The sequence below is a fragment of the Enoplosus armatus genome, chromosome 9 (assembly GCF_043641665.1).
Source record: "Enoplosus armatus isolate fEnoArm2 chromosome 9, fEnoArm2.hap1, whole genome shotgun sequence".
Classification (NCBI taxonomy): domain Eukaryota; kingdom Metazoa; phylum Chordata; class Actinopteri; order Centrarchiformes; family Enoplosidae; genus Enoplosus; species Enoplosus armatus.
The window spans coordinates 10,422,375-10,441,269 of NC_092188.1; the positions used below are offsets into that span (position 1 = coordinate 10,422,375).

An 18,895-nucleotide genomic window follows, 5' to 3' on the forward strand; every position below is an offset into this window, starting at 1 on the left:
CCCTTAATTATAAAGATAAAAAAACTGCATTATTAAATTTGGATTTCAATTTGGACCAAATTGACTCTGTTGGCCAGGTTTCTGAAATGAACATCATTGTTATGCAGAGTAACTTGACAAGAAGAACCTGGACACTGAAATGAAGGTAGAATTACCTTTGAAGTGCAGTACTAAAGTGGTAACTTGTGTGGGAATGAATCACAGTTCTCTCATCTTTCTTCCTGTCAGCTCTGCTAAAATTAAATAAAAATGTCCCACCATGTTTGTTTCTCTTTGGAAACAAAATTACCCTCCTGTTTGCTCTGGTTTTGTGAAACTTGCTTTTTATCTGACTGTTAAGGATGGAAGTCATTAACCTCAACACAGCTAAGCTCTGCATTTGTGAGCTTTTTTTTTTCCTCCCAAGGCTTACATAAATTGCTCAATTCAAAACTCACATTACTCATCCTTCTGTCATTCTGCTCATTGACCTTCTTCCTCATGGGTTTAAAGAGACTTGGGCCTTTTCATGTTTGAAAGGCATTTCAATTCTTATCACAGAACAGGTTCACCTTGTTGGACGGCTGGTCATCTGACAAGAATTTGGTTACTTATGTGAGAGTATGTGGTCTCACATCACAGAGACTTGGGATATAAACGAATGTGAATACAGTGTTCCTGATGTGAACAAATATTTGCAGTGATATTCATCAATACCCCCCCCCCCCAACACACACACACACACACACACACACACACACACTGACCTGAGATCAGATTGTTCGCTGAACACCGCCACCATATAGCGATCACAGCTTGGCAACCTTAACAAGGCCCAGCAGACCTGCTTCAGATTTCTTCATGTGCCAATACGGTGCGCATGGGGTTCTAATAAGAGCAGAACTCTGGAGAGTTTGGAGGGTGGAGTCGTGTTAATCACCTTTCCAAAACCAAAAACACAAGAACAAATGTATTAGAATTAATTAAACTGTGTTTATCAGCTGCATGCCCGGCTAACTAGCTACAGTAGTAAGCTAGCATTGTTTCCAAAAGAAAGGGTTATGTCATTAGCTAACTATATTATGATGTGGGGTTACAGGGTACGTTACCTGCAACCTGTTCAGGATTGGAACATCCACTGTGTAGGAGCCAAGGTGCATATCAGAGTTTAGAGTAACCATAGCAGGTATGTCCTCGTATTATTTTGGGGAGAGCTAAATGTATACATATACATATGAAGAGTATTTAATACCAGAAGAAAACAATAGAAAACAGAAAATGAAAACTTCCAGTATAAAACCAAACACAGATATTTTTATGGAATATACAAATACAGATAGTAGCTTTCAGTTACACCCCTACATCGTTGCATCGAGACTCTAATTAGCATAGTATGCTATACAACATATATATAATACAGGTCCTATCATTTGAGCAATGTCCTGAAGAGACCTTTTCTAAAATGCACGTTAAAATATTCACAGGATCCACAAAAGTCTTTTATATTATAATAAACCACTATAATGGAACACACTGTCTATATTTATCCCACGCTAAGCCTACAGCATGCTAGTAAGATTTTCAAGATAGGGATACTTAACCAAAACCCCTCCGGGTTTCTTTTTTTTTGTTGGTACAAGACAATGTGTGCGCTTCACAGTGGAGTACTTTTGGGATGATAATATGAAACACTGTATCAGCAAATGACATATCAGCAATGGAAAATCTTCAGATGATCCCCTTGTTCCTCAGCAGATCCTCACTATCACGTTAGGAAGTAGCCTTCACAAATATACTGTTTATAGAAATAAAATACTGTTCATAGGATTCAAGGTTTTACATGTATTTGCCAGAACTCCACTTTATGGGTCTGTATTGAGGTAGAGCGCTGTAGTCTTTATGAAGTCTTCATGAAGTCTTGGGGTCTTGGGATTAGAGTTGGAAACTTCAAACATTTTTTAACACAAAGCCCAAAAAAAGAATACACAAGAAAAGTGTAAAGTTGGTTAAGCTTTCATCCTATTGGGTACTGCGCCGCAACTACAGACTGTCAAGAAGCTCAGCTGGAGTTGTTGCAGCTCCTGCTATTGTGGCAAAGGTCAGTTGAAGCACCAGTACATCAGAGACATGTCCACCCGCCTGTTTTGTGACTGCACAGAGCCTAATAACGCCACGTTGGGTTAGCCTTGAAAATGAGGCTCTTTTTCTTCCTGCATCTTTTTTTTTTTTCCAACTAAAAAGAGGCAAAACGTCTGTGGTACAGAAAGACTGTTCAGTCAAGCCTTGTTTTGGTGCTAATTAGTCCAATTAGCCTTCCCCATCTCACACAGTTTTAAACAAAGACGAGCAGCAGCTCTGCTCAGCTTAACCAGCCCTGCAGTTTGATGTGCGGTAGCGCTGGAAAGCTGCAGAAGCCTCTAGTTACAGACACAGACGCAGGCTACTTTAAACAGTTTCAGGGCATCCGTGCTTCACAGGATAAAACTGCACCCTGCCATGTCTTTTGAAATATTCCATGTATGTCCCTTTAGCAAGACTTTAGCACAGAAACATGGTTTTGTGCAGTAGGAGTCAGACTGCAGTGTGGAGGTAAAAGTCCCACAGCCGTAATTTCATGATTAGCAATGCTGAAGGGCACGTTCCATCTTGGTCGTGTGTGCTGTGTGATAACAGATTTCATGAGGAGGTGTAAATGAACCAGTTAGATACAGCTGAACAGAGAACTACAAGGAAATTAGTTATTCTGAACATAAGAAGAATAATTAATCATTCCTCAACAACAGCCTCTTTACAGAAGCAGTTTATCACCATGAATCAACCCACATCTTCTCTCAATTATTTCTCTTTTATACACACAAATTATACAAATTACTTTTTACAAATCATATAATTATGTATAGTAAGACACTGCTATGATATGTGACTGTTGTCGCAACATTTCTACCTTCTAATGGCACAAGAGCACAACAAGCGAGAACAACATTTGAATTTTTCAGATATTTCCTCCTTGGGGCAGAGCAGCAGGTTTTTGCAGCAGAAAACAAGATTTTTGATGTGGTTTCATTGAATCCCCTTATTCTGTGTCCCAAGAGGAAATGATACATTCAGATGTTTTTTATTTTCTTTCTATATACTTGTAGAAGTCTGAGGGTCCATATAAAAAGTACAACACTGTATTTGCAAATGTCTTCTCTACACCAGCTGCTGAGATAAAGGTGTACATCAAAACCAAGAAACCAAGAATCTGTTCGGCTCTGTTGCTGTTTCTTTTGTTCTTTTGTTCTTTCTTTCTATTTAAATTATTGAAAAATTGAGTGTTTTAAAGCCACTACGTGTAGATATTTAATGTAATTATATGAGACAATCCCAATGACAATTGTAGAGCATGTATATCAGCTCCTCAGTGTCCCCGGGTCAGACGCATCATGGAGAGCAGTGTGCATTGCCTGCCACAGTGTCTTTTTTTCATACTACAACTGGGAGTCACAAATAAGGTTTTAAATATGATTTTAACAGCCAGTTAAGCACATGCATATCACTTAAGTTCATACAGTAGTTTTTCAAGGTTCAAGGTTCGTTTAATGGTCATTTTCCAACACAAGGTCATATAGCTAAACTTTGTAGTCCCTTTATGCAACACACACAAACAACACAGAACAAAACATAACAAAAAAATATTAATTTTGATGGAGTGAGGGGGATGAATTTAAAAGTCTCACAGCCTGGGGAAAGAAGCTGCTCTGGAGCGTGGTGGTACTTTGGGGTATTGTCTCTTAGTACCCTTCAGGCTCTACGTAGGTACCTCACCAATCCCATATCACTGATGCTGGGTAGATGGTGTACCAACGATGTTCTGGGCTGCAGAACTTGTTACAGAATAACTTTCTGGTCTTAAATTGTCCCTAATTATACTGTACTGTATGTAAAACTAGGGATAACTAGCTGTACACAGCAGTAATTTCCATGTCCTCTATGTGGATCACCAGCCATATTGAGGACGCTGACTGTAGCCTATAGCAGTTTTTTAGCAGAATATTATATATGTAGCCATCACATGTGTATTTAAGACCTTTTACAGGGTTCTCGTTTCAATGAGTCAGCCAGCCACAGAGATTAATACCAACTCATGGAGCTACATATACAATAAAGCGTCTACCTCTTTATAAAATCATCAATCCTTTGTGTCAAAAAGGATCTGGTAAATCTGCAACCATTATCATTGCAAACTGAATAGATAGTGAACATGGTGCAGCATTTAGCACCTAAAGAGCATGAAACACAACGTGAAAATGTGTGTAAATAGGCTGCTGTTTGCCAGGACGTTAACTTCAAAGACGAAACATATAAATGTTGTGTTCGCAGCTTGTTCCTGCTGTCTCCAAGTGGCCAAGAAATCAGTTATTTCAGGTTTAAGTAAGTACTTTATGGTATCTCCAGTATATTTATGAGGCTGTGGACAGGAAGCCAGCTGAAGTTCAGGGCCTCATGCTCTTACAGTCCTTCATTGAATCTCTTATAACCACACAGCTGACATAGTAAAGAGATTATTTAATGGATTTTACATCCCATGCATTGGTTGCTGTGGTGCCAAATGCCTTTTTTCTGCCTCATACTGTAAATGTGATTCATGTTCACTGTTGGCTAACTGACACACGGGCTACAGTAGCTGCTGAGAAATTAACATCCCTCTGCCTTCTCTCACATGGTTTATAATTGCAGAGCAAACCTCTCAGAGGAGCGCCACAGAAATCGAACCATAGCGACCTTCTGCCTGTGATCAAAGCCTACCTCAACTCACCCCCCGCCCCCCCCCCCCCCCCCAACACCCCACCTCCGACCCAAGAGACGAAACGAGAGAGAGCGAGGAGGAGAGAGGGAGAGAGAGTTTCTACACGAACCATCTCACGTCTCGGCAAGAGCTACCTGCTTTACATATGAAACATACCTTTCTCCCTTTAATTCCCATGAAATCGCGCAGGAAGCAGTTATTGCAAGGGGGGACGAGGAGGAAGTGATGTGGAACGGCTAGAGGGGCCATTACAGAGAATCCCTCATTACACCCTGGTCACAGCTTTGGAGTATTACCCCTGTGAAAACACACTCTCACCCCTGGGTGGTTAAGTCAAAGAGAGTAGATTGTCTCATCTTATTTCTTCTCTTTGTGCCTGGTCTCTAGACAGCTATGGTAGGGTTAAACTTATCAACATATGCAGCTGTAGCTCGCTGTATAACCACCAGACAGGCTGGTTTAGATCTCTCCAAGCTGTAAGTGAGTCTAAGGAATTGTCTGTTTTATCTTTATATTCCTGCCTTTGATTAGAATAGAGATGGATGCTCACAACACATGTTGGTCTGCGATCAATCCATTAATTAATCAACCCACCTGCTTTTACAGAGGAAGCTCATTTGGAACAGTGTCTTAACCACTGAAGAGGACTGTAAAGTCATCAAGTTTGATGAGAAAAAAAGTAGACTTTCTTAAGTGGTTTTCTTTCATTGTAATGTATCATCTATCAGACACATGTGGAGTCATTAAGCCACGTTTCTCCATTCATTAGGAGGTGCAGTTTACTAAAAATCATGGATTATAAAATACAGAATACATCAGCATCACGACCAGTAAGAAACAGCTTCCATATTTAGTAATGACATATTAACACATTTTTAGCCATGCTAGCGCTACAGATGGCAATGTAGGTCTATCGGTCGGTCCATCGCTTTACTGCAGACTGAACTTTGTGTTTAGTGCTAATTAGCAAATCTTAGCATGCTAACACGTTGAACTAAGATGGGGAACATGGTAAACATCATACATGCTTAGCATGTTATGATTGTCATTTAACATGACACTGATGGCCACAGCCACACAATAAGATCCTAATATTATCTCACCATATTAGTTTTATTACCTACACAGGTCATTTGCATTTGTAGTCAACAACACTTCTCACAATTTGTTTGATTTGTAATCCGTTAAATTAATCATTTGTTTCTTTGTCTTTGAGTTACCTGGTTGTTGGGGGAGGTTCCTTCCTGGTCCAGCAAAAGGCATGGCTTCTTCTTCTTCTTCTTCTTCTTCTTCTTCTTCTTCTTCTTCTTCTTCTTCTTCTGCTTCTTCTTTTACGGCAGTTGGCATCCAGTTTATTGGTGCATCACTGCCCCCTTCTGCTCCAGAGAAAACTAAATCCCTTCAAAGGCGCGGCTGATGGTTGAGGACTCTTAAATCCTGGAGCCAGCTCATCGAGCCAAACCATGTGCTGCCTTGCCATGGGGGGATTTGGGTTTAGTTAGTTTTGCTTTGTATTTAGTTGTAGTTGGTGTCCATCTTGTTAACCTGTTGTGTTTTATTTGGTTTGACCGAGCCACTCTACATGTTCCCTTGTGTGTCATTGTGGCAGGTCAGTTTGTTCAGTACACCTTTTTTAGTTGTTGTTATGTTGAATAATGTTATATGCATTGACCTCTTTTATAGGCCCAATTATCAACATCTTGGTTTATAATGTTTTTGCATTTTTTGGGTAAATAAAAACTCTGGTTTTCAACTCCTCTTTCCTCGTTGCCTCACTGCTTGGTCCCTAACACTGACATTAGCATTTAGCTCAAAGCACCGCTGTGTCTCAGTAAAGCCTTGCACAGCCGCTAGCATGGCTGTAGTTTCTTTGTTTAGCTACAAGTAAAATCTGGCTTTATAACAGAAAGAAGAGTCTATCAAAGCAGAGTATATTTGAGCTGCTGTGGGTGTTCTCATTTAGAGGAGGATCAACACGCCTAAACGCAGTTGAACATCTTTTCATTCCCAAAATATAGTCTTTATGACCTAAACTTGTATATCTGTCACCCCCTTGGTGGTACATCTCAAGGGGTTCATTCTGATACATAATACAATTTTAACAACATCATATTAGTATATAGTAGTAATAATATATACATAAATAATACTGATGTCCTGTGAGTTTTAATATGATGAGGTATTTGAGGTCTGAAACAGCTGACATTTCTGAAAATAAAATATCTTTGCCTTATGATGATCACTGACTGGAGGTCACAGTTATTATATCCAGCTTTTTATTTAAAGCTACATCATTGTTCCTCCATATTACAATACTGTGTCATTATGAAGATTAACCATCAAGCCATGTGGATGTTAGTGCTGTTTCATGGACATTCAAGCAGCATATTGGTACAAATGAATATTTAATTTACTTCGTGATCATCAATATTTGATAAGACTTCATTTGGGACAGTTCTTGTGAAATATATAAGTTATCAGTAGTTCTTTCTTCATCCACTTGTTAATCCATCCAGGGTGCCATATCACAGCAATGAGCTGTTTGCTCATTTCACACGGATAAAAACAACAAAGCGGAACCACATAGAAAATCTATTAAGACTTTAATTTTCTTAATGCGTTTAAATACATTTTGGACAGTGATTGATATCTTTTGCATAAATAAGTTACATAATAAATAAAAGCAAACACATTTTAATTTCTCTCAGGTTTTCAAAATAAGGCATTTATAGCAGCAGAAGTGGCCAACAGACTCTCAGTTACCTGAATCACCCGAGTGTTTCCAGCTGACTGTCTGTTCTCACCAGCTTCAAATCCAGATCAGGTCAGTTTCAAACCCAGTTTAAAACAGAAGCATAAAACCTGGGTTTTAGTCAAACCTGTGAAACTGTCTCAGGAGTGTTCCAGGAAACTCTGCTCCAGTGTTGAGAAATTGAATAAGAAACAAGGAAAATGCTGGTGTTGGCCCTAAAGCATTGGAAGTCGCAGGAGGTAGCATCTTACTCTCCTGCCTATCAATTGTCTTTTCTTTTTTTTATTCATGCAGCAGGCAATGTTTATTGATCGCTATGATTATCATAGCCATCCATCCACATTTAGCTGCATTTTTCATAGTCTCTGTCGTGAAAGCTGTACAAGAATTTCTTCAACATAAAGCTGTGTTTGCCTGTGCACAGATATCTTCCTCCAATAATCTACCGTGGCTGTCTTGCTTAGTAAGACACCGGATAATCATCAGAACAAGGAACTGGCCCGCAGCAACACTGAAAGGTTTGCGTACAAAAAAACATGACATGAACATACTATGACCTCAGATCTGCCACTTTATGTGCCCTTTACGCAGATCATATTACACTCAGCACTTTACCTACATTTTAACACAATAATGAAGATGGAGACAGAACAGAAGGAGGTCCAGTTAGTTATCAAATGATACAAATGTTCCAGATATGAACGAGCCAATCAGAGCTCTCCAAAATGATTGATGGGACATGCAGCCAATATAACTTATTATAGATGAGATCTTGAATCTAAATCACATTTATCCGGTGCAGCAGAGGTTAATGGCAGCTAACCTCTGTCAGATTTTTTTTCATTAATGTCATTATGTTAAGTGGGGTTGAGAATGGACATAACTCACTGAAAGTGTATTATGCAAACAAATAATGTGCCAATTTCTGCATGACCAGCAAAACATGTAGAATGTAAAAGCTTACTGTCACCATTAAGAAAATGTGCTGCATTTACTGCATCAGGGTCAACTGACAAGCTCACCTCTGGTCATGTGACATGTTACATATTCTCCAAACATATTAGTTTGTGCTAATTCTACAGTGCATTATTTTCTCTCAATCATTTTGAAATGTACAGCAAAGATTAAACAATGTCAAATAAAACATTTGTGGAATTAATTTGCACGAAGATGCAAGTGAACAGGTGTGGCCTTGGGGTCGGTCTATAAATTGTGCTAAATCTGGCTTTGCTAGTAGCAGGGTAAGCACCGTGCAGTGGGCCAGACACTGTTGGGGGTTAATCAGGGAACAAAATGACCACCTGTTTTTGCAAAGCAATGAGGAAACTCTCACTTGTCTGATTGGTGCATTTGTATGGGGACTATTTTTGGGGTGGTTGCCTGATTGCTCTCCTGGAGAACGGTGACTTGAACACAGTAATGTGGTTGTTCTGATGATTACACTGGATAACTACACCGGAGTTACTGCCCGCTGGCAATGAGACTACAATGAAATGTCTGGTCTGAAATGTGGACACAGAAATCCACAGCTTCTTTTCTGTGTCTTTCCCACATATCCTCTCACAGATCAATCATACACACACAAACAGGCACACTTAATTGTAAGCAAATAACTACAAGTGCATTTGGCATTAATGCTTATAAATATACATGGAAGCATTTGGGCGTTGACACATACAAACAAAAGCAGCCTTGTGTGCACAGACACACACAGTCAGACATATTGAACACACACACATACTTAACGCACATACCCACAAGTTTACGCACACACACACACACACACACACACACACACACACTGCTTGTTTGTAGCTTCTGCCAGCTTTCTCCCTCTGCATGCCGACTGTGTGTCTGGCACCTGGGTTAAGGTCTGGAGCCACACACAAGCTGTGTGCTCTGTCTGGCTTTTACACACTCTAAATGGGCTTTATGAATGGCTAGGACTCAATGACTGAGTCAACACCAGGGGCCACACTCAACCCAATCCGACAACGGGTTTTGGAGATAAGTCAGAAACAACATTCTCCCAGCGCAGCCAGGAAGCATGTTTAAATTAATATGCCACCAGGTTTTCTTTTGTTTTGCACTGCAAACATTGTGCTGTGGAGTGTGTCAATCCACAGATGTGTTTCTTGTTTGCCATTTCTGGCTGAGCCCAAGTGCTTTTAAACAGCCCTCTGCAGTGTCTATGTGTGCGTCCGAGTGTGCACGTGTTTGTGCTATCAAAGCTAGCAATGAATCCAGCTCTCGACATTGCGTGGAGCCGGTGACTCTGACAGCCTTTCAATGATGGATGGACGGAAGCTGCTGTTCACAATCTTGTGCCCTCATTGGGATGCATACGGTTTGCCACATTCATGACCATCAAAAAATACGATGCTCACCTACTGTACATACAAAGATATGCCCACACAAGTCCTTACCACTGCTCTATCATTAGATCCAACACTCGACTGACATTCAGATCTGAATCCAGACTGAAGTCGGACTCGACAAAAGGAGCTGTCGGTGGAGTAAGAGGGCGGAGGCCAGACGTAAGCGTTTCAAGCCAGTCGGCAGCGTCAAACAGTGTCGGAGCCCGTCGTTTCCGTGACTTCCCAGCGTACGGCAGAGGGGAGGTGCAGATGGGAGGTGGGGGAGGGGCTGGGATCACCTGGCTGGGGTTTATTACAGCAGGAGATGGAGGGAGCTCCAGCAAGAGAGAGGAGCAAAGCGGTGAAGGCAGGAAGTTGTCATCCTTGTTGTGCTGCTGGGAGGCCTGTGACTGATCGGCTTGAGGAGGAGTAGGCGAAGGGCCGGGGACTGAGTGGGCAGGGGATTTATGATCGCAGACATTGACAGAGCCTGGAAGAGGGGTAATAAAAAGGATTAGACACTGAAAGAAATATGAATGCCTTTTAAGTTGTATTCTTTATTAATTATGGGATACTCACCAACGCAAGTCATTGGCTCGTCCAGAATGTCATCTATGGACTGCCGAGGGTCCATCTGTGGCCAAAAAAAAGGAAAAGCAGTTGTATCCCACTGTACAAAAGGAACTCTTGGTGATCTCTTCCTGTTCATCTACAGACTCTAACCTGTGCTTTCTGGATTGCCTCCTGTAGTTCTTCCTCCAAGCTGCGAACACCGGGCAAGGTCTGGACAGGACTTGCTGTTATCTGCACTGGCAGCTCAAAATCCTGGCCAATCACATCACATGGTTGGCAGCAAAACACCTGATTAGAAATCAGGGGTAAATTAGTCGACAGGTGGTGATGAGAGTATGCTCACATGTTTCACCTGTTTTATAGATTGAAGGCTCTGTGGTGTAGCCTTGAAAAGCGATTACCCAAGATATGTGTGTATTGATTTGTGTGTTTACCTGTGTAAACAACACCTCTGTCTGTGCGTCTGTTTCTGGCTTGCCTCTAGAGCATCCAGGATCCTGTTGCAGGAACGGATGAAGGGATCCTCCACAAGACTGGAGGATAATAAAAAGAGTATTAATGATTGTAGTTCTGGAAAGCAGTCATCCTGTTAAATGAACTATTCTCCAACACATCATATACCAAAGATCCATTCCTGTCTTGGCTTACCTCGTTGCTGGTGTTAGTGGAGCGGTCCCTTGGCCTGCTCCTTAACCTCTCCCTCATCTCCAGCTCCACACTCAGCTCCTGCTGCTGTTGCTGCTGCTTGTTCTCAGTTCTCCAGGGAGTCCCACACTGCAGGGGCGAGGAGGACGACATGGGTAGACTGGGACTTGGAGTTCCTGAGGCGGTGCTGGCAGGAGCCAGGAACACAGCGTTGGTAAGACCACACTGTTCAGTTGCCGAACTAACTGACGCAGCATTTGAGAAACCATTCGGCACGGTGTTCAGAATTCCATTTGGAGCGTCACTGAGAATCCCATTAGGAATTCCTCTGTCCGGGATGTATATCTGTTGATTTGGGCTGCTGCTGGGTGAGTCTAGTCCTGAGCTGGAGCTTGAGCCGGGGCTCTGGCTGGGTGGCAGCGGGGGACATGGGGTGAGGGGCTCCAGGCTGGTACCCAGCTGGCAGAGGGGAGCAGGAGTGAGGCAAGAGTGGGGAAGCTGGAACGGGCGGAGACGCTGCAACAGAGCTGGCTTGGTGCCGGAGACAGGGAGGCCACGCTTACGCAGCTGCTGCCGCAACTCTGACACCTGAAGAAAGGTGGAAGGGACACTTAAGAGTTATAAAAGTTATAAAATAAAGTTATCGTTTTTATGCATTTTCTGCCCTTCAGTGTGTTCATGCTTTTCTTACTGTTAGATCAACAAGATTTGCAGGGAGAAGCTCAGGCTTGGACGAGGGGTTCGTGTCCATAGGGGTGTGGTTTGTTGTGGCGGGAACAGGTTGGGGATTCAGGGGCATGGCTCCAGAGGACTTCACAAGATCATTGTGATCCCCCCTTGAGGAATGACAGAAGTATTAACTTAGCCAGACTATCTGAGGACAAATGTCTCATTGATAAAGCAGGAAGTTGGCTCAGTATGGATTACCTGACAATCTGTTTGCATACCTGGGTACAACAGTGAGCTGCTGTTGTTGTTGTTGCTGCTGCTGCTGGTTCTGGAGGATTTGCAGCTGGAGGAAGACCTGCTGCTGCTTCAGGAGATGGGAAGAGGCAGGGTCTAAAGACTCGGTAGGGCTCTTCTGTTTGGCTCCTCCACCTGGAAATAAAAAGTGTTTTAGGCTAAATTCAAACACCTCGCCACAAGAGCAAGCAAAATAACAAATGAAGAATTATTGAATAAATATAGAGCAGAATTATGTTGGTACCTCCAGTCCCTGACCCTCCTCTCTGGTCTGGAGGAATGTACTGGTGATACTTGAGTTTCCTCATTTTGGGTTTGGTGTCCCGCGGTTTCCGTGGGCGGGGGACGTGGTTGAAGTTGAGGGAGGCGGGCAGGGAGGAGGAGCAGGTGGGGCTGGGAGGCCGAGCTGTCTGTAAAGACACATATTGCCCCCATTTCCTAAAACTGTAACCATACTGTGGTTCTAGTGAGTCATTTCATAGCGTATAAAATATCACAGAGAAAATGTCAAGTCGTTTCACGGTGTTTGACAGTATTTGCCCCATGTCAAGGTTAAACTCGTACATGAAATGTACAAATGCCTCACAAATCTCCTGATGACAGCATGTGCTGGTTCTGACAATAAGCCATGCTGCTTGTGTGTGAATGTGTTAACCTACAGGGCAAATACTGAGCTCCCCCAGAAGTGCAAATTGACAGTAATGAATGCAGAGCAGCTTAGAGCAGAGCATTGTGTTTGACAAAACAGAGGAGTGACCATCCTGTTAGGTTGAAGACCTCTACAATGCTCTTTTATCTCTTATGTTGTATATCTGCTGTGAATACCTGTCACCATAGCAAGCACACACACACACACACACACACACACAGTCGAAATGTTGTTTTTCTGGATGAAAATGTCATATCACGCCATTTGTTTGCTTGTATTTTTGATATTATAATTTTATTTTGAGGAGTCACGAAAATATTCACAACAAAAAAGACCCTTATAAAATGTAAATGAGCCAAAAAAGGAAACTAAAAATAAGTGTTTTTTCATGTGACAGCATTAGCATGCACTAACCCCACATTACCTTTGGCAGCAGGGGTGTGGTCTGAGAGGTCAGATACATCCCATTTGGTCTCCCAGTTGTTGCCATGGAGTTTGATTCACCCAGTGTTACACTCATCGGTTGTCTGATGCCCTCGGTTGCCGGGAGCAACGCCAAACCAGACTGAAGGCAGAATATCAGATTATCAGAGTTGACATATGAGGCTATTTATAAACTCCTCAGTCTGTTAATATTCACTTTAATGTGTTTATCAGACGTTATTAGAGGGAATTAATTTATCAGACTTCCTTGTTGCTGCCAACATAGTGCAATACATCTCAGTGTCGTTTCCTCACCTGAGCGTGACCGGGGCTGTGGTTAAGGGGTGGGCCCACAGCTGAGAAGTCACTCAGTAATTGGTCACCTGAGAGCCCTGGCAGTGAAGAAAAGGCTGGTGATTGGTGAACGCCATGTTGCTCGGTGGGCGAGGAGGAGGAGCAAGAGGAGATGTCATCTTCGAAGACATCAACTGACAGAGGGAAGGAGGCAGGACCTGAGGAAATAAAAAGTGAAAGGAGGTAAGGTCAGAAGAGGAGCAGAGGAGATTGGGTGTGACTGGTGTCTGTGTGTGCTGGTGCATGCGGATGGGTGTTGACTCACGGTTCTCCAGGGGCCGTGTGTGTTCGTGCTGCTGCTCCAAAGGTCCAGGCGGACGCTGGATCCTCTCAGTGAGGTCCTGCGCCTGGCGAGCCTTCTTCTGCCTCTGGGCCCCACACACAGTTCTCTCTGTGGGGGGGTGAAGAGGGAGGGATGGTGTAGATAAGTGAAGAGAAGGGGACAGATGGGAGATCAGCAGAGAGAGAGGAGAGGAGATTGGAGAGAGAGAAGCAACAGGATTTCAGAACATATGTGATGTGAGCATGCACCGCAGTGTTGCCACAGGCAATCAGTCCCAATTCAAACCAGCAAAGGCATCAAAAATAGTAAACACTCCCGTCCATAGGGAGATGTATCCCCTTGGATATGAACACACACACATTCACACAACATTATCAAAAGGGCAGAAAATGACTGTTTGGGAAATCAGACATTTTGAAAAGCCAGATATTATAACAATAGTCTTTTCAAATTAAAGGGGAGGTTAGAGGGTGAGGAGAGGAGGAGGAGGAGGAGGAGGAGGGGAGATAAAGAGAGGTGAGAGAGAGAGAGATGTCAGTAACGACGGAAAATGATGACTCTGATCCATGGATGGGCGGGTTTATCATGTGCTGTCAATCACTGATATGTTTGCAGGCTGCTTAAAATGCAGAGATACACTGTGCAACAAGGTCACATTTCTATTTAACTGACAGCTGATGATGAAACACCGAGCCCATTGCCAGATTTACACACTTCATTTCCTCTCACAACGACTGTACAAGAGGGAGTGGAGAGCAGCACAGACAGATGATAGAAATACAGACAGAAAGAAAGAAAGAAAGAAAGAAAGAAAGACAGAGAGGCAGGGAAATATGTTTTGCTGGGAGCATACAGGGTAAAGCAGGAAGGAGAGAGCAACATTAGTGTAGGCAGGGCATCACCTTGTGCAGTTTCAGTTTTCAGACCACTAGGGGGCAACTTCTGAGCGGCACCATCGTCAGTTAGACGCTGCATCAGGAAACAGCAGGTCAAACCAACAGCCAGGGCCCAGAGATTACAATGCATTTCATTCAGGGGAAAAGTTACATAAAAGTGTACTTCAATGCCAGTGTAGCCTAAATACTCATTTACATCAGTGTTTCCTGAAACAAGTACAAATTAGTTACAAAACAGACGACCACGAAACCCATTCAATGGTGGGGGAAACAGTTTACAAATTAACTTAATTTGGAAGTAACACAGGTAAACAAGATTGTCTTATTCTGCTCTGTTAAATATAATCAACTGTACAAATGAATGTAAATGAAAAAACATTGGAGAGAAAAAATGTCTTTACATGGCAGTTTATCTCTTACTGCATCAAAATCAGTATTTGATGTATAGTGTGGAAATGTCATGCTGCTGGATATCACTGAGGAACTACTCACCAGAGCTTCACTCTGGTCTTTCTCTGCCTTTTGAGGGGGGCAAGTTGATTTCAACCCTATGGAGGCAGAAGAGATGTGGTTATAAGACAAAGTGACAATGCAGCAGACAGGCAGAGAAAAACAAACAGACAGAGAATGCTAGCCTTGTGGAGGAGCAACTCAGGTGAAACAAAACCCTTTCAGCCTTCAACTCATCCCTCCAAGTTACAGCATGGAGCATCTCAGGCGCTCTTTTGTGTTGGCAGGCATCAGAGTGTGCTTCTTGAGCAACCTGCTTCAGCCTCAGACAACGAGGAAGGAAATGAAGCAAGGTGCTTTGTCTGTCGGCAAAGTACCGGAGACAGACAGTTTTTTTTTCTAATCTAGCCTATATCACATTTGCTGCACAGATCTGGATGGATTTATGTGTATTTTATGCTTATAGCACTTTTTATTTAAACCTTTATCGTCAGGTAATGCCTGATATTAAGAGCATATTGTTATTCTTGCACGTTACCCCAGGTGAATACAATGCACCTTTTGCACAAATGCATGTGGTTATCCTCCATATTGTTCCCACTGATTCATGATGAAAATGTTGCATAAATGTTTTAATTTTTCCCTGTTATTTACATTGTTTGGTTAATGCTGGAATTATTCAACCAGATATACAGTATAATATGACAACTTTCACCTACATATTCAACTATGGTATGCTCTTGCACAATCAGAGGTTTTAAAGCATATAATTAAACCCAAAATTTAGAGTCCAAAAAATTAAGTCAAAGGAAAGTACAAGCTGGTCACTGCAGTAAAAGCCTACATTGATGTTTACTAATCAATAGGCAATGTCAGTGAAAAGAGGTGACCTGAGGACCATCAATATGAAATCCAACCTGCAGTCATAGTGTAGATGGATCAATCACAATGTTAATGATACACATGGACTAACCAGGGTCTGCATTGATTTCACTCTGCCTTCGGTTCTGAATCCTCAACTGCAGGACTGAAAGACAAGAACAGAGACTGCTGAAATATCACAAGTTACACTGATGGAAAAGTAAGTTAGTTTGATTTCTCGCTGAAGGACAAATTATCTGGGAAAAGAAATGACGCTGACGTAGAAAAGGTAACACAATCACTGTCAAATGATACGGCCTTGTAACTTATATTACCCCATGACTTTGCAATGCTTGTAGATAATGTATCTCCTTGTATGCCTGCACACATCTACACACCACACCTATGCACACATACATCAACATTCAGTACACACACAAACAGGTGAAGCGGGGCGGGGCTGGGCCCGTTACACCGAGTGCGTCTCCCCATGAGTTTTGAGAGCTGAGAGACCTGACGAGGGGAGGGGAGTACTGTGCAGGGGGTTGAGGGCAGTAACTATTTATCTCTCAGTACGTCTATTTCTGTTGGTCCCATCCCCCCTTCAGCTGTCCTGCTCTCTCCACAGGCCTCTCCTACATCCCCTCTTCCTCACGTCATCCTCATTTGTGCTGCTAACTATATTCTTCCTGCTCTCCTGCCCCTCTGACAACTCAAAACAAAAGTTTAAGGTTGTAAAAAATCTGGCTTTAAAGCAGATAAACACACAAATTAGGGAAGCAGTGCTTATCACACTGGAGTTTCTGTTTGATCTCAGTGTGTATGTGTGTGTTTCTACCATTATATTGTTTTGTATTTTAACTGGAGGGTCAATACAAGTCCTGAACTCTTTAAAACACTTAACATACATTATATAACATAGTGGTTCCCAACCTGGGGGTCAGTCCTAAAATAAATCTGAGGGGAGTCGTATAAAGGATTAACAGCATAAGACAAAATAAACATTTCTACAAATTGTGTTTTGTTTTTTCTATTTTTTCTTGTATAATGCAGCCTATTTCACCTCTTCAGACTCATATTAAACAAGAAGGATAGAAGACGGATATTTTGGTTGAACTTGTCACAATTCACAGACACACATGTGATGAGGGGTTGCAAGCAGAGATTTTGTTGAAGCGGTCGCAAGCAGAACCATTATTTCAACATAAGGATTTTTCTTGACATTGACCTTAACATCACTTTTGTGACTTTGCATTTTTAACAATTCAAGGTCAACAAAAAAAGCTAAAATTGTTGAAAATCAATGAATAAGAAATCAAACAATCATATCACACATTGTCTGATAATCGCCAATGTTTTTCTCACAAAGGATCAACATCCGTTTTATATACTGGCCGACTTATAAGCTCCTCGAGCTCTGCTATGTGCATACATGTTTTCAAACAGAGCAGCTACCATTAAGAATCACGTTTTCCAGCAGGTGTTTGCACACCTAGGGGACTGTCTCCATGTCGTTTCCTCGCCTTTCTATTTTACCAGCCGTTTACGACAGCTGTCTGGGAACTGAGCAGCAGCCGCTACAACTTGTAGGGAAACTTGTAGTACGCAGTTATAGGAAGCTTGTTCAGTGCCATTTGTCACATATTGGATGAGCAAGACTCAGTTATATCTTTTAGAATTAATTTCAGCCATTCTTTGACTATTTTTGCCCTTTTGAGACTTTACAGACAGTTATTTTACATGCAATAACTCAGGATCCTTCTTCCAAACTTGTTGCTTATTCAGACATGAATATTTAATGTTATAGAGATTTGAAAGCACGTTTTTAAAGGGGCTTTAAATGAAGAGAGAACTTTCCTTTTAAAGGCCTTCTGTTTGTTTTAACATGCGCGTCAACAAACTAGCCCATGTCATGGTTAAAGGCTCACACAGCAACATGGTGAGATCTTTAGCCTCGGGCTGAGCTGTCTTCACATCCATTCGAGACATCTCTGTCTGAGTGTACCGATCACTAAATCCATTCACCAGGATCAATACCTTCACTCTATTGATCGCATGATAGACAATGTGACTGACCAGCCAATAACCTTCACAAAACACTTCACCTCCACATATTGATGCTAATGTTGCCAATTATGCCTGCGATGTAAAGCCATTGTTGTGGGAAAAATAAATCCCTCCTCTCCTTTAATTGCCGTGAGCTGAGACTCCAGGATCCTCACCTGAGCGGAACTTATTCCGGATGAGGAGCGACCTCTCGGAGGCCAGCAGTGTCATGGTGGAGGGGAGGGTGGTGGAGGAGCCAGAGAGTGGAGCGGAGAGAGAGAGAGAGGGAATTCCTGGTGTCACTCTACCAGGAGGAATGGACCCCTCTCCTTCTGTCTCTCGCTGTTGGGAGAGCAGAGGAGGCAGGGGAGTGAGAGAGACAGATGCTTGTTAATCCACTGATAGACACAAACCGATATTGATAGAGGCACACAAAGCACAGCGGAGATAGATTGAGGAGGAAATAGAGACGCAAAGCCTCTCAGACCTACAGACAGACTGAGCACTGCGGTGAGCTGCTCTGGCAACAGCAGGCCTCCCTATAGACGGCCTGTCATAATCACACAGAGAGTCACACAGGCCCACCCACAGAGACAGAACTAACGACACAGAGAATTAAACAGACAAGGAGGGTTTTTAGAGAGAGAGAGCGACAGAAGAGGAAGAAGAGGAGACAGGAGCCCCAGCAGATCCTCAGACGTCAGGGCTGATTGTGGCGGATAAACATGAACTTGCGACACCTACAGCATCGCACACAACCCATTTGCACTGTGACGGCAGGACCTCAAAAGTGTCATGCACTAAAAGAAGAGGAGCTGCCCCTCAAACAGAGAGAGCCAGGAATCTACATAAGCTGCATTAGTGCACACACACAA

General features: G+C 42.5%; 1 protein-coding gene across 1 annotated transcript; it reads right to left on the reverse strand.

The window, feature by feature from the left end:
• Positions 1-9,942: 9,942 nt before the first annotated feature.
• On the reverse strand, positions 9,943-18,251 carry LOC139290852 (myocardin). The gene is made up of 15 exons (XM_070912719.1): positions 18,197-18,251; positions 16,087-16,140; positions 15,156-15,211; positions 14,670-14,736; positions 13,750-13,875; positions 13,446-13,642; positions 13,132-13,272; positions 12,303-12,468; positions 12,043-12,193; positions 11,787-11,931; positions 11,099-11,683; positions 10,885-10,983; positions 10,601-10,738; positions 10,457-10,511; positions 9,943-10,367 (listed from the first exon to the last, which is right to left on the reverse strand). Exons 1-15 carry the CDS (start codon positions 18,249-18,251, stop codon positions 9,943-9,945), a joined length of 2,460 nt encoding a protein of 819 aa, XP_070768820.1.
• Between the last annotated feature and the right edge of the window lie 644 nt (positions 18,252-18,895).